General features: G+C 39.4%; 1 protein-coding gene across 6 annotated transcripts in view; it reads right to left on the reverse strand.

Moving 5' to 3' along the window:
- Positions 1–12,081, reverse strand: part of Astn2 (astrotactin 2) — a 1,030,147-nt gene that overhangs the window by 199,692 nt on the left and 818,374 nt on the right. For all 6 annotated transcript variants that reach the window (XM_023701575.1, XM_012516970.2, XM_023701577.1 and 3 more), the window contains 2 exons: positions 8,061–8,194; positions 6,286–6,434 (listed from right to left, as the gene is read on the reverse strand). In XM_023701575.1, coding sequence (XP_023557343.1) covers positions 6,286–6,434; positions 8,061–8,194 — 283 coding nt within the window. The remainder of the gene's footprint in view (positions 1–6,285; positions 6,435–8,060; positions 8,195–12,081) is intronic.

Below are 12,081 nucleotides of genomic sequence, written 5' to 3' on the forward strand. Positions count from 1 at the left end.
TCTTGTACAGCAATTAACCACTAGGAAGAATGTATGCAATGTGTTAATTATTGAAACTGTCCTACCAATTTGATTTGAAACTGTCTCATTGCTATTTTTCTATCAATAAAATTATGGGAAAAAAAGAAAACATCTAATCTGCTAGAAGTGAAGATTTGGTGATCATTAAATAAAATGTATAATTGGTATATTAAAAAAAAGATCTGAAACTCAGTCTTCACTTTCACTCAAACGGTTTTGCAAGCTTCTGATTGAGATTTTAAATTCCTCTATATGTCTTTGACTCTGCTTCATGTTATCTATTTATTCCCTGTATTGCTCATTCAAGGAATCCATCATTTTTCTAATCTCCTCTATTTTTTTTTCTATCAGTGTCTTTTCTAGAAGCAGTTATTAATTCTTTTACTGCAGTGTTTTTTTTCAGATTGGGTTTCCTCCATATGTTTCTGTATTTGATTTTTTTCTTCAGATGCTATGATTTCAGAGATTTCTTTTTTTATTTTAGAAATTAGTTCTGCTCTGAGTTCCCTATAGCTTTCTGCTGTTGCTTGTTTATTTTTGACGCTATTAATTCATACATTTCAGCTGAGCTAGTGTCTTCTGCACTTGTTCTGGGTGGGAATTGGGTTTCCTCCATATGTTTCAGCTTTAGATTCTTTACTGCAGATGCTATTAATTCAGGAATTTCTTTTTTTATTTCTGATCTGTGTTCCTCTGTGCCTTTCTGCAGTTGTTTATTTCAGAGGCTCTTGATTCATTGATTTCACCTGTGTGATTCCCAATTTGTTCTGTGCTAGTGTTCTCTGCACTTGTTATTGATGGGCTTGGGGTCTGAGATTGCATTTTGCGCCTTCTCATTGTCAGTTTTTATAGCACTGTCTTCTGATCTTTGTTGTAGATCTTTGGTGCAGTTATATCTTTAGCGCCTACTGAAATTCAAGTGCAGATCTACAAAGTTTGGATTAACCAGCTGTGTCTGGCTGGGTCTGGCTGCTGTGCTCAGCTCCTTCCTGCAGCTGCCCTTGGGAGTGAACCTGATGTGCCCCTCTGGCTAGACGTTCTGCTCCTGGACTAGCTGGGTGGTTCTCTCCCCTACTCTCTCTGCAGGGACTGCAGCTGCAGAGCTTCACCCCAGGCCTGTATGCCAGGCCTGAGCAGAGTCCGAAGGGGACAAGGGGGAGTAGGGGAGAGGGGAAGCTCTCCAGCACACTCACAGGGCCTGGAGTAGGGCTGGATCTGGGGATCCCTAGAATGAGGCAGAAGTTCTCACTCACTGGGCGGGCATGGGAGGGGTGGCTTTGGAGTGTTGGGGGGGCGGTCCCACAGGTGTGGAAAAAGGTCTCACTCACACTGTGCTTGGGTTTGGACCAACAGGTCCTGTGGAGGCAGGGTACCAGGAAACTCTCCCACACACTCTCCAGGCATGGGCTAGGTCCTGAGGACGTGGCAGAAGTTCTCACTCACTCAGTGGGCATGGGAGGGGTGCTGCGGGGTGGTTGGGTCCCAAGGGCGCAGAATAGGTTCTCACTCACACTGCACTTGGGCTTGGACCGATAGTTCCTGCAGGCACAAATAGCCAGAAGCTCTCCCACACACTCGCTGGGCCTGGGCTAGGGCAGTATGTGGGGGTCCAGAGAACATGGCAGAAGTTCTCACTCACTCGGTGGGCATGTGGGGGAGGTTGTGGAGTGGTGGAGGGGGTCCCAAGGACGCAGAAGAGTGTCTCACTCACGCTACACCTGGTTTTGGACTGATATGTCCTGTGAGTGCAGGGTAGCCTGGAAGCTCTCCCACACACTCACCAGGTCTGGGCTAGGGCTGGTTCTGGGGATCCTGAGCTGGAATCTTAATTATTAATGTGTTGCTGTAGTTTTGTTCTGGTCATGGTTGGTTGGAGTTCTATATGCTTCATTTTCTGTATGTCAAATGCTTTATCTACACTGAATTTTATGCCATTATTTTTGTGACGTCTTTATGGCATTTGTACTGTCTCCAGCTTTCTAAATGACCCAAATATTCTTATATTATTCTTCTTCATGTCATCTTGTACCTGTTAGATTTATTTTTCATGGTCTAGATATTTTTTCCATAATTTTATTGAGAAACAAGCAGCAATGAGATAGTTTCAAACCAAATTGTTAGGACAGTTTCAATAATTAACACATTGCATATATTCTCCCTAGTGGTTAATTGCTGTACATGATGCGGACTTGATACCCTATTTACAAACACCATTAGAGCATATCCCTCTTTCATTAAGAAAATGTAACTATATATCTATCCTAACCACTTTGAAAACACAGATACAAAATGGACATTCATCTGTATCCCTTTTTTTGTTAAGTTCCATCATTTAAATATTACAGGTGTTTAAACTCAGCAAGATATTCTAAAAGAGTTCAGTAGTCCAAAATAGTATTGGGTCTTCTGCTTGACTGCCAATGTCTGGTCTATATATTTTTAAGATATCTTTCTTTTCATAATAACTAGGTACAATTGTGTCTTCAAGATTTGTTATTCTATCTTCTTCATTATTCAGTCTGTTATTTAGACTTTCAATGGAGGTTTTAATCTCTTAGGTTTCTGTTTGGGTCTGTTTCTTGGATTCTGTTTCTTTCATATGTTGGTTATTTTTTGTTTCCATCACTTTTATAAGCTCATCTATTATTTCATCTGTGTTTTCTCTAGTATCTTTGATTTTAAGCATCTTTTCTCTTTGTATCTGAGAGATAGTATTTTATCTACAGCCCTTTCCACTTGTTCTTTCATTCTGTTGCTATCATTTCAGAACGTTTCAGTGTTTGACTTCTGATTTCCAATTTCATCTATTTCATTGTCTTCCAGAATTGTTCTAGGTGGGCTGGAGGTCTGGTATTGAATCATTTTGCTTCTGTATCTTGTCATTTTCTATTTTGATGCCTCTCTCTCTCTCTCTCTCTCTCTCTCTCTCTCTCTCTCACACACACACACACACACACACACACACCAGGGACTAAACTCAGAACCTTACCCTTTCCAGGAAGGTGCTTATTCCACTGAGTTATCTCTCCAATGTTTTCTGATTTTTTTAATAATAGCTTTATTACTAGTATTGAGGTTTTCCTAGGAGATGTCTGTTCTTCAGCTGTGTCTTCTAGATGCAGGTATTTATTTACAGCTAGACCAAGAATCTACCTTCTCAATTTTTAAAGGATATACAGTTACTATTTGGCTCAGCACCTAATCTTTTTTTAATGAGAAATAAATATGAATGTGACAGTTCTAAAGTTGATTAATAGGACAGTTTTGATAATCAATACATTGTACATTATTATCTTATAGTGGTTATCCATAGTACAAGAAGCAGACAGGATATCCTATCTAAACACTATTAGTACACCTCTTTCTACTCATTGAATTAAGTGAAAGTAGCTGTATATCTATCCTAACTATTTTGTATATATAAACACAAAATGATCTTTCCTTTGTATCCCCTTTAAAAAATTTTTTTTGTCCTCTCAGAGGTGGATATTCTATTGGCATCTAAATACTATAGGTGTTTGAATTCAACTCAACAATTCAACACTGTCTAGCAGTCTATAATATTAGTGGGTGATCTTCAGAAGTTATTGACATGAGCCTTTTACAGCTCATCATATTAATATGGCTTTACTTTATATATCTCCTTTTTAAACTTTTCTGCTGGATGGTTAAGACCAAGATAAAGCAAGACATATATAACAAGAAATGTAACTTTTTATCTGATAAGGTCAGTCAAGTACCTTCAGGACTTACCCTGAAACCCTGTACCGCAATTTGTAGACCCTTTGTCAGTGTCAGCCATGAGGATCAGTCACAGCTATTGCTTGACCATTTGCTCTCTGTGAAATTCTGAGTGAATGCTTTTTCCTCCATGTGACTCTCCCCAGGCACACTATACATCATCAATCACATTCCTCTGTGGCTCCATAATCTTCTTGATCAGAAAATTTGGAGCACAACTGAGTTACATGTTGTTACATTACAGGTTCTCCTATGTCCCTAGTCTTCACTGACCTTGAAAGGCTAGGGGCAAAATGTTGGCTGACCTTGTAGCCCTTCCTTTTCTCCAATGTTGAACTGCTAACTTAGGTTGTTAACCCTCCAGAAGAGAAGCTAATTATTAACCTGCAATATGTGCAGTTCAGTTTACCCTATCTGTCTAAATATCAAGCATCTTTGGCATATCATGGAACAGGTATTTTTCCATCAAATATTGTCATGTTGAACTTTAAGTCCTTACAGAATATGAAGGAAAAATAATTTTATAAAAGTAAAAATAAGAATTTACATATTTTTGCAAAGTAATTTAGAAATCTAACCATATACAGAATTTTAACAGGACAGATTTGTGACATTTTTTTTCTTATTGTGTCATTTTTTCTTTCATTTATTACCCTTTAAAATAAATTTACTTGAGAGACATTATGGCAGTAAATAGTATGTCATGACATGAAGTGCATATTTAGAAGACCAGGATGGCAGGCACCCCAAGCGTGACCCCTCTATTACATGTTGTCATCCTAAGTGCAGCCGCCTGGCTCATGGGCACCAGCATATACAGTGAGTCAAGGTAAGAATCTCACCAGCCAACCGCTAGTCTCAAAAACCTGCTGATGTACCCCAGGATCACCGCCCCCCTCCATCTCGTGCATCCAAATGTATGGCTTTGCCCCTGTCATGTTTCCCAGTTTTTCTCCTTGCCCACTCCTCATTGTCCAATCCTCAAGTTCTCACTTTCCTTTTATTTGTGTTGTAACTTTCTATATGTAATTCCTCTTTTAAGTTCTTATACTAGGGAGACAATACGATATTTATACATGTGGGTCTGATTTATTTCATTTATAAGTATATCCTCAAATGGTATCCACTTAAATATGAAGGCTTTGAGTTCATCATTCTTTATAGCTGAGTAATACTCCATTATATAAAAGTACCACATCTTTTTCAACCATTCCACAATGTGACGGGCATTTTGGTTGTTTCCAAGGTCTAGCTATCACAAATTGTGCTGCTAAGCACCTAATCTTTTGATATTGGATTGTAGTGGTTATTATGACCCCATAGAATCACATCCTTATCATACAGATCAGAAAAAAATGATTATAACATGTATGACATCCTCAATAAAGTAGTTTAGTTAGTAATAGCAATAGCTTCAAGTATAGTTTAGCCACTGACAAGCTATGGTAGCTATTTATGTGCTACTTCCAACCGCAGGAGCAAACTCTAAATTTATATTATAAAGTCAGACAGACATCATATTTCCCTTAGTAGAGTGGTTTTTCAGGGGTCAGGGCATGGTTAAGATGGGCTTGGGACAAGACAAAGTGAGGAATGAGGTCAAATTTTGTAGAGTCCAGAGGTCAATGGATGATAACCCAAGTTTTGCAAAACTGGAGAACACAGGAGGGAAAGTATGAAATAATATCAAAGTGTAATCAGAAATGGAAGAAACAATTTTCTCATTTGAAAGCTTAAATTAAAAAAGTAATTTAAGAAAGAGAGAAAGAGGATTAATAGAAGAAAACAAAAAAGATATATAAGAAATCTAAACAGTGAAAAAAGCTAGAAAGAGAAAGGAATGAAAAAGAAAGAAAACAGAGACTAGAAAAAGAGGAGATCAAAAGAAAAGGAAAAGGAAAGGAAAGAAAGCAACCACAAAATACAAGACTACTTACAAGCAGACAGGAAAGGGATAGCCAATCAAACAAACAAAGTAGAATAAAAGTACCAAAATACCTCTGATGTTTACAGCTCTGCGATAGTACTCATATCAGATGTCAGAAATGTACTGTGTATTTCAGCCAAGCTTACCATGGAAATTGTGCTGGGTATGGAACTGATCTTAGCCTTTGTACATTGGCTGAAAATGGTCTCCTGTTGGTGAAATTCTCCAGAGCGCAACTGCTGTTTTGGACACTTCCACATTGCTGATTTGTCTATTTGAGAAGGCTGTCCTGGGTCCCATGGGTTCTGAATGGTCTAGCCCATCAAAGGCATGTGTGTGCCTGTGTGCCAGGACCCAGCCTCTCATATATGATTGTTAAAGTCCATTTCAGAGAAATTCTTTATAGCTACAAGTGGCTAACTTTCCTTGTTTAATATCATACAAACAAATACATATAAATGCGCACCAGAAAACCACTAATTGGTTTTCTCATCATTTTCCCAAACCAGATGGTACTCAGTCCACCAAAATACAAGAAAACCCAGGTTCTCTCCTTTACTACATAGTCTGGGCAAAATAGGAAGCCAGATACTTACCTGTGTAAAGGTCAGTATCTGTGTACTCATCCACTTTTTTGTGTTGTAGAATATAGTCGGAAACCTTGGTCCCAATAGCAGGCTGAACATCCACCCACTCCAAGGATACCACAGTGCTGGAGGGTTCCACTGTTGGGGACAGTCGTAGCCTACAGGGGTGACAGGGAAGGTGGCTTGTTTGCCAGCCAGCATCTGCTGGGGCCCAAAAGAGTATACATGTTTCGATGTGAAGCCAAGGTTTCAGCATAGGCTCAAGTTCTGATTCCATTCCCCATTGAAACCTTGCATGTCCTTAAGAAAAATCACTTTACTGCTCAAGGCGTCCCTCATCCACAAATAGAGATACAAAGAGCCAACTTTTAAAATCAATATGAGGTTCAACAAACTAAACAATGTATACAGGATATGCTCAGTGGAAATTGATTAGTTTTAGTTTATTTAAAACATATTCTCGGGCCAGGGAGATGGCTCAGTAGAATAAGCACTTGTCTGGCAACTGCAAGGGCTTGAGTTCAATCTCTGGTTTCACCAAAATAAATAAATTAATTAAATAAAACATTCTCAGTGATACTTCATTTTTAAATAAATTTTTAATAATTTCAAATATAAATTTTATCAATCATTTTTTATTTCCCATCCAGTCCCCAGTTATACCTGTCCATCATTTAATATCATTTAATATCTCTCCCTCCCTCCCTCCCTTCTTCCATGTCCCCCCTCCCTCCCTGTAGTACTAAAGATTAATTCCAAAACCTTCACAATAAGCTGTATCCCCAGTCCTTCACCCTACTTTGCTTTGAACTTTGAAACAGATCTCACTAAATCACTATAGTGCCCAAGTTGAACTTGAACCAGTGATTTTTCTGCTTCAGCATCCCATAGTGCTATGATTGCTTGGGTGAGCCCCTACCTCCAGCTTACAAGGTGATTCTCCTCATCCTAGAGAGGTATATTATAGGATTCTGCTTTCCAATAGTGGATCCTGTACAATTCTCCTCCATTTCTCACACTTCTCCCTTTTAATCATCCTGCTTCAAACAAGGATAACCTTCCTTTCTTTTTTCAAATGTATTTCCTGTGTCAGAACCTTCACAAATGCTGTATCCCTTGCTTACAATGTGGTTTTTACCACCTGCTGTCTAGATGACTTCTGTTGTAATTAAAGTCTCTTCAGAGAGATTTTCCTATTCTTATTACCAATGCCTTGCTTTTCTTTATAGTTTTCTTAATTTTAAAACTGTATTTAATCTTCCTTCAGCATCTCTCTCCCTCACTAAACCACCAGCTCCCTAAATGTACAGACTGTGCACAATTTGTCCACAGATATTTTTCCCAGTGCTTGACACACAGCAGGTGTCCAAAATTATTTGTGAATAAATGAATAAAATGAAGTTCCTTAGAAGAGATTCTATACTTTCTTTGACTAGTCAGCTATCTATTCAGATGTCTTCATCTAGTCATCTCCAGTACCCAAAACAGGAACTGACAAAGCAGTAGTCAGTTGTCCAATAAACCTTCCCTGAATAGATAAGTGAAGGAAGAAATGATGAACTGTATGACATCATTTAAAATACAGAAGTCCGCCCCTGTGCTATAGTATTTCTGTTCTGTCTAAGCTCCCTTTTTTTTCCAAAGAAAAGAGGTAGACACCAAAGAGTTCAGAAGTCAGCTTACGCACCCTGAGAACAGAGCCAAATCATAGCCTGGACTCACAAGACATGGATTTGCATCCATGGAAAGGGGTGGCTAAAGTTAAGGGGGCCATACATACGTACACCGGCTGTGGAAGGGGGCTGCAGTTGGGGAGTCCACTGGCATCAAAGGCACTGAGGTCACATCTGCACCAGTCATCAATCACATCTCCTTTCCCTGAGCACCAGTAAAAACTCATCAGTGCACTCTTGAAGGCCTGGAAGAAAAAAGAGGTGATGATAATGGTGGAGATGCTGAAAAATAAATGTGTTGATGGCCAGAATGTCAGCAAACCCAGGCTCTGGTGCATCCTTCTTAGGCACAGAACACTGTCTTTGTCTAAACCCTTAGAACCCTACCACTAGCTTCTCCCATCCTGTCCATTCCTTACAGAGAAGCCAGAATGGTCATTGAGATACAATAGTAATAGTTGCATTGAGAACCTCCCCTACCCGTGGCACTCCACTTGTATTCATTTATATCACAGACCCAAAAACCCCATATGATTGACCATTTCCCATTCTACAAATTGGACAACTTAGGCACACAAAGAGTAAGTAGTTTACCTGGAGTTTGTGACCAGTAACTGACAGAGCTTGGATCTGATGCAAGGCAGTGTAGTTCCAGAGCCTGTCTACGCTGCAGTGCAATTATGCTACTATCCTATGTAAAAATATTCAAAAGCTTCTTCTAATCCTCAAGACTAAGTCTAAATTCCTTGTTTTGTCTCCTGGCCATCCCCAGCTCATCTCTCCTCTGAGCTTCTTTGCATCATACTCTCCACTCTCACAGCACGTTAACATTTCCACCAGCAGTGAGTGTTTCTCTATATAAAATGTGATTTAGATCGGGAGAAAACAAACTGTTTCTCTAAAGGATCAAAAATGAATATGTTTGTCTTTGCAGCCAATGTGGTCTCCACCACAGTTACTTAACACTGGCATTATCATATCAACGTATGATAGACAATACTTGAATAGGCATCATGTTCCAATAACATTTTATTTACAAAGATAGGCAGCAGGTTAGATTATGCTCAATGTATTTAACTGCAATGTTCTTCTCTATTTTTTTTTTAAAGCAAACCACCTGTTCTCTACATGGACCGTTCGCTTCCTTGAAATCTGATCTCTGACTTCCTTAAGTCTCACTCTGACTTCCTTAAACTAAGATTGACCATGCTTCTCTTCTGGAGGCCATAACATTACACCATTCCAGCCATCACATGTTCTTCCCTGCACCTTCTCAGGTCTAAGACACTAATTCCACTGAGGCCAAGGTGCCTTATTCCCAGATATATTCCATAGGCCTAAACCCAATTATTCCATGGACTGTTAGCAAATAAATGAATGGCCCCTGAGCAATTAAACATTAATACTTGCCAGTAAAGATAATTTTGAAGACACTCCTTCATTTTGGTTGAGGATATACCTACTCTCATCTTCTACTATGTTTTCTCCCTCCAACTCAGGCATAGAAGATACCTTAAAATATGCTTGATGTCAGAGTGAATGGAATAAATAAATCATGCCATTCACACTAATAATACAAATTGAAAGATTTGAGAGAATTTTGATGTCTTATTGCTTTGCTGAGTGTATACTTTGCCAACTCTGTCTGACATCTTCTTTGTTATGGGGGTAAAACTCAAGACATTGGGCTTGCCAGGCAGGTACTTATACCACTGAGCTATGTTACTGACCCTCTCTCTGAGTTTTAAAGTTGCACACTGTTTATGTACAGTTGGTCTGAGCTCTCCCTCTGTAGCTACCCACAGCACATCAAGATGGACAATGTGTGCATCATGAATACCATGTGTTAGATCTCATCAAAATTTTCCTGGATGTTTTGGTTAGACTATTTCAATTATCTCTGCCACATGATTTTATCAAAACCCTCCCAAAAGGATAAAATATTACTAACTCCTCCTGAGTTAAATGTAGTACTTCCCAAATAAAAAGGAGTTTTAATAACAGTGAATGTTCACAAAGGCTCAGCTAAATGTGATTATAAATGTCATCCTCACAACAGTAATGAGAGATAGACACAGAACAATCACTTATAGATGAGAAAACTAGGAATTGGAGCAATTGAATAGATTTTTTGAGATCACAAAACATTTCTGCCACATGCCAGGAATGCCCAGACCCAGTCCTAGCCCAGGTCTAGTAGTGTGTGGGAGAACATCTGGCTACCCTGCGCTGGTGGGACATATTACTGCTCCCAGCCCAGGCACAGCATGGGTGAGACCCTCTTCCACCCCCTTGCGACATCCCCCACCACTCCGCAAAACCTCCCCCACCCCACCCACCAAGTAGGAATCTCTGCCCTCTTCCTAGAATCCCCAGACCAAGTCCTAGCCCAGGACAAGTCAGTGTGTAGGAGAGCTGCCTCACCCCACTACTCCACCTTGTCCCATACAGGCACAGCTCAGGCCTGGCATACAGGCCTGGGGTGAAATCCTGCAGCTGAAATCCCTGCAAAGTATAGAGGAGAGAACCACCCAGCTAGTCCAGGAGCAGAAAATCTTACCAGAGGGGCACAACAGGTTCACCCTCAAGGGCAGCAGCAGGAAGGAGCAGAGCACAGCAGTCAGACCCAAGCTAGGCACAGCTGGATAAATCCAAACTTTGTAGATCTGCACCTGAACTTTAGTATGTACTAAGGTTATAACTACAAAGAAGATCTACAACAAAATGCAGAAGACAGAGCTACAAAAAATGATGGGGAGGAACAAAATGCAACCTCAGAACCCAAGCCAACCCATAACAAGTGCAGAGGACACTAAAACAGAACAAATAGGAAATCACACAGCTGAAAGCAATGAATCAACAGTTTCCGAAGTAAAGAAACAGCTGCAGAAAGGTATACAGGAAATCAGATTGGAAATAAAAAAAGAAAACCCTGAATTAATAACATCTGCACTAAGAATCAAATGCAGAAACATATGGAGGAAACTTAATGCTCACCCAGAACAAGTGCAGAGGACACCAGCTTGACTCAAATGCATGAATTAATTGGGTCGATAGTAAATAAGCAACAGCAGAAAGTTATAGAGGAACTCAGAGCATAATTCTTTTCTGAAATAAAAAAAGAATTGTCAGAACTCATAGCATCTCAAGTAAAGAAACAACTGCAGAAAAATAGAGAGGAAACCCAATCTGAAAAAAAAAAAAACACTGCAGTAAAAAAATTTATAACTGCTTCTAAAGAAGACATTGATAAAAAAAAAAAAAAAAACAGAGGAGATTAGAAAAATGATGGATTCCTTGAATGAGCAATACAGGAAAGAAATAGATCACATGAAGCACAGTCAAAGAGATATAGAGGAAAGGAAAACCTCAATCACAAGCTTGCAAAACCGTGTAAGTGAAAGTGAAGACAGAGTTTCAGATCTTGAAGATGCTGGTGCAGCTAGTGAAAAGGTAAGAAAGGATCTCTTAAAAACAACGAGGATGCAGGAAAGAATAATTCATCACCCGCAAGATGATACAAAGATGAACAATGTGAGATGTATAGGCATCAATGAGAAGGAAGGAGTCAATACAAATGACATTAAAAAAATATGGGCAGAAGTAATAGTAGAAAACTTCCCAAATATGATGAAACAATCTGACATTCAGGTAACCAAAGCATACAGAATGCCAAGTAACCTCAACCCCAAAACACACCGAGGCATATAATAGTCAAGATCCCAGAAATTCAGCACAAGAATAATATACTGAAAGTTGCTAGAGTAAAGAAGTAGAGCACATTCAAAGGAAAACCCATCAAAATTACGGCAGACATCTCTTTACAAACCATGAAGGCAAGAAGAGCATGGAGCAGAGTACTTCAAGTCCTCTGTGAAAACAAATTCCAGCCCAGAACACTACCCTGCAAAACTCTCTTTCAAGTTTGATGGAAAAGTGAAATACTTTCATGACAAAGAACAGCTAAAGAGTTTCGCGATGACAAAGTCAACCCTACACAGGCTACTGAAAGATGTTCTAGACAGTGAACAAAATGATCAGAACTCCACGAATGAGATCAGAATCAACCAACTAAATAGAGCAAGGAATTAAACACAGGAGAAAAAAGAGTAAACAACAACAGGTAAATAAC

Source organism: Octodon degus, unplaced genomic scaffold, assembly GCF_000260255.1.
Source record: "Octodon degus isolate 3935 unplaced genomic scaffold, OctDeg1.0 scaffold00137, whole genome shotgun sequence".
Classification (NCBI taxonomy): Eukaryota; Metazoa; Chordata; class Mammalia; order Rodentia; family Octodontidae; genus Octodon; species Octodon degus.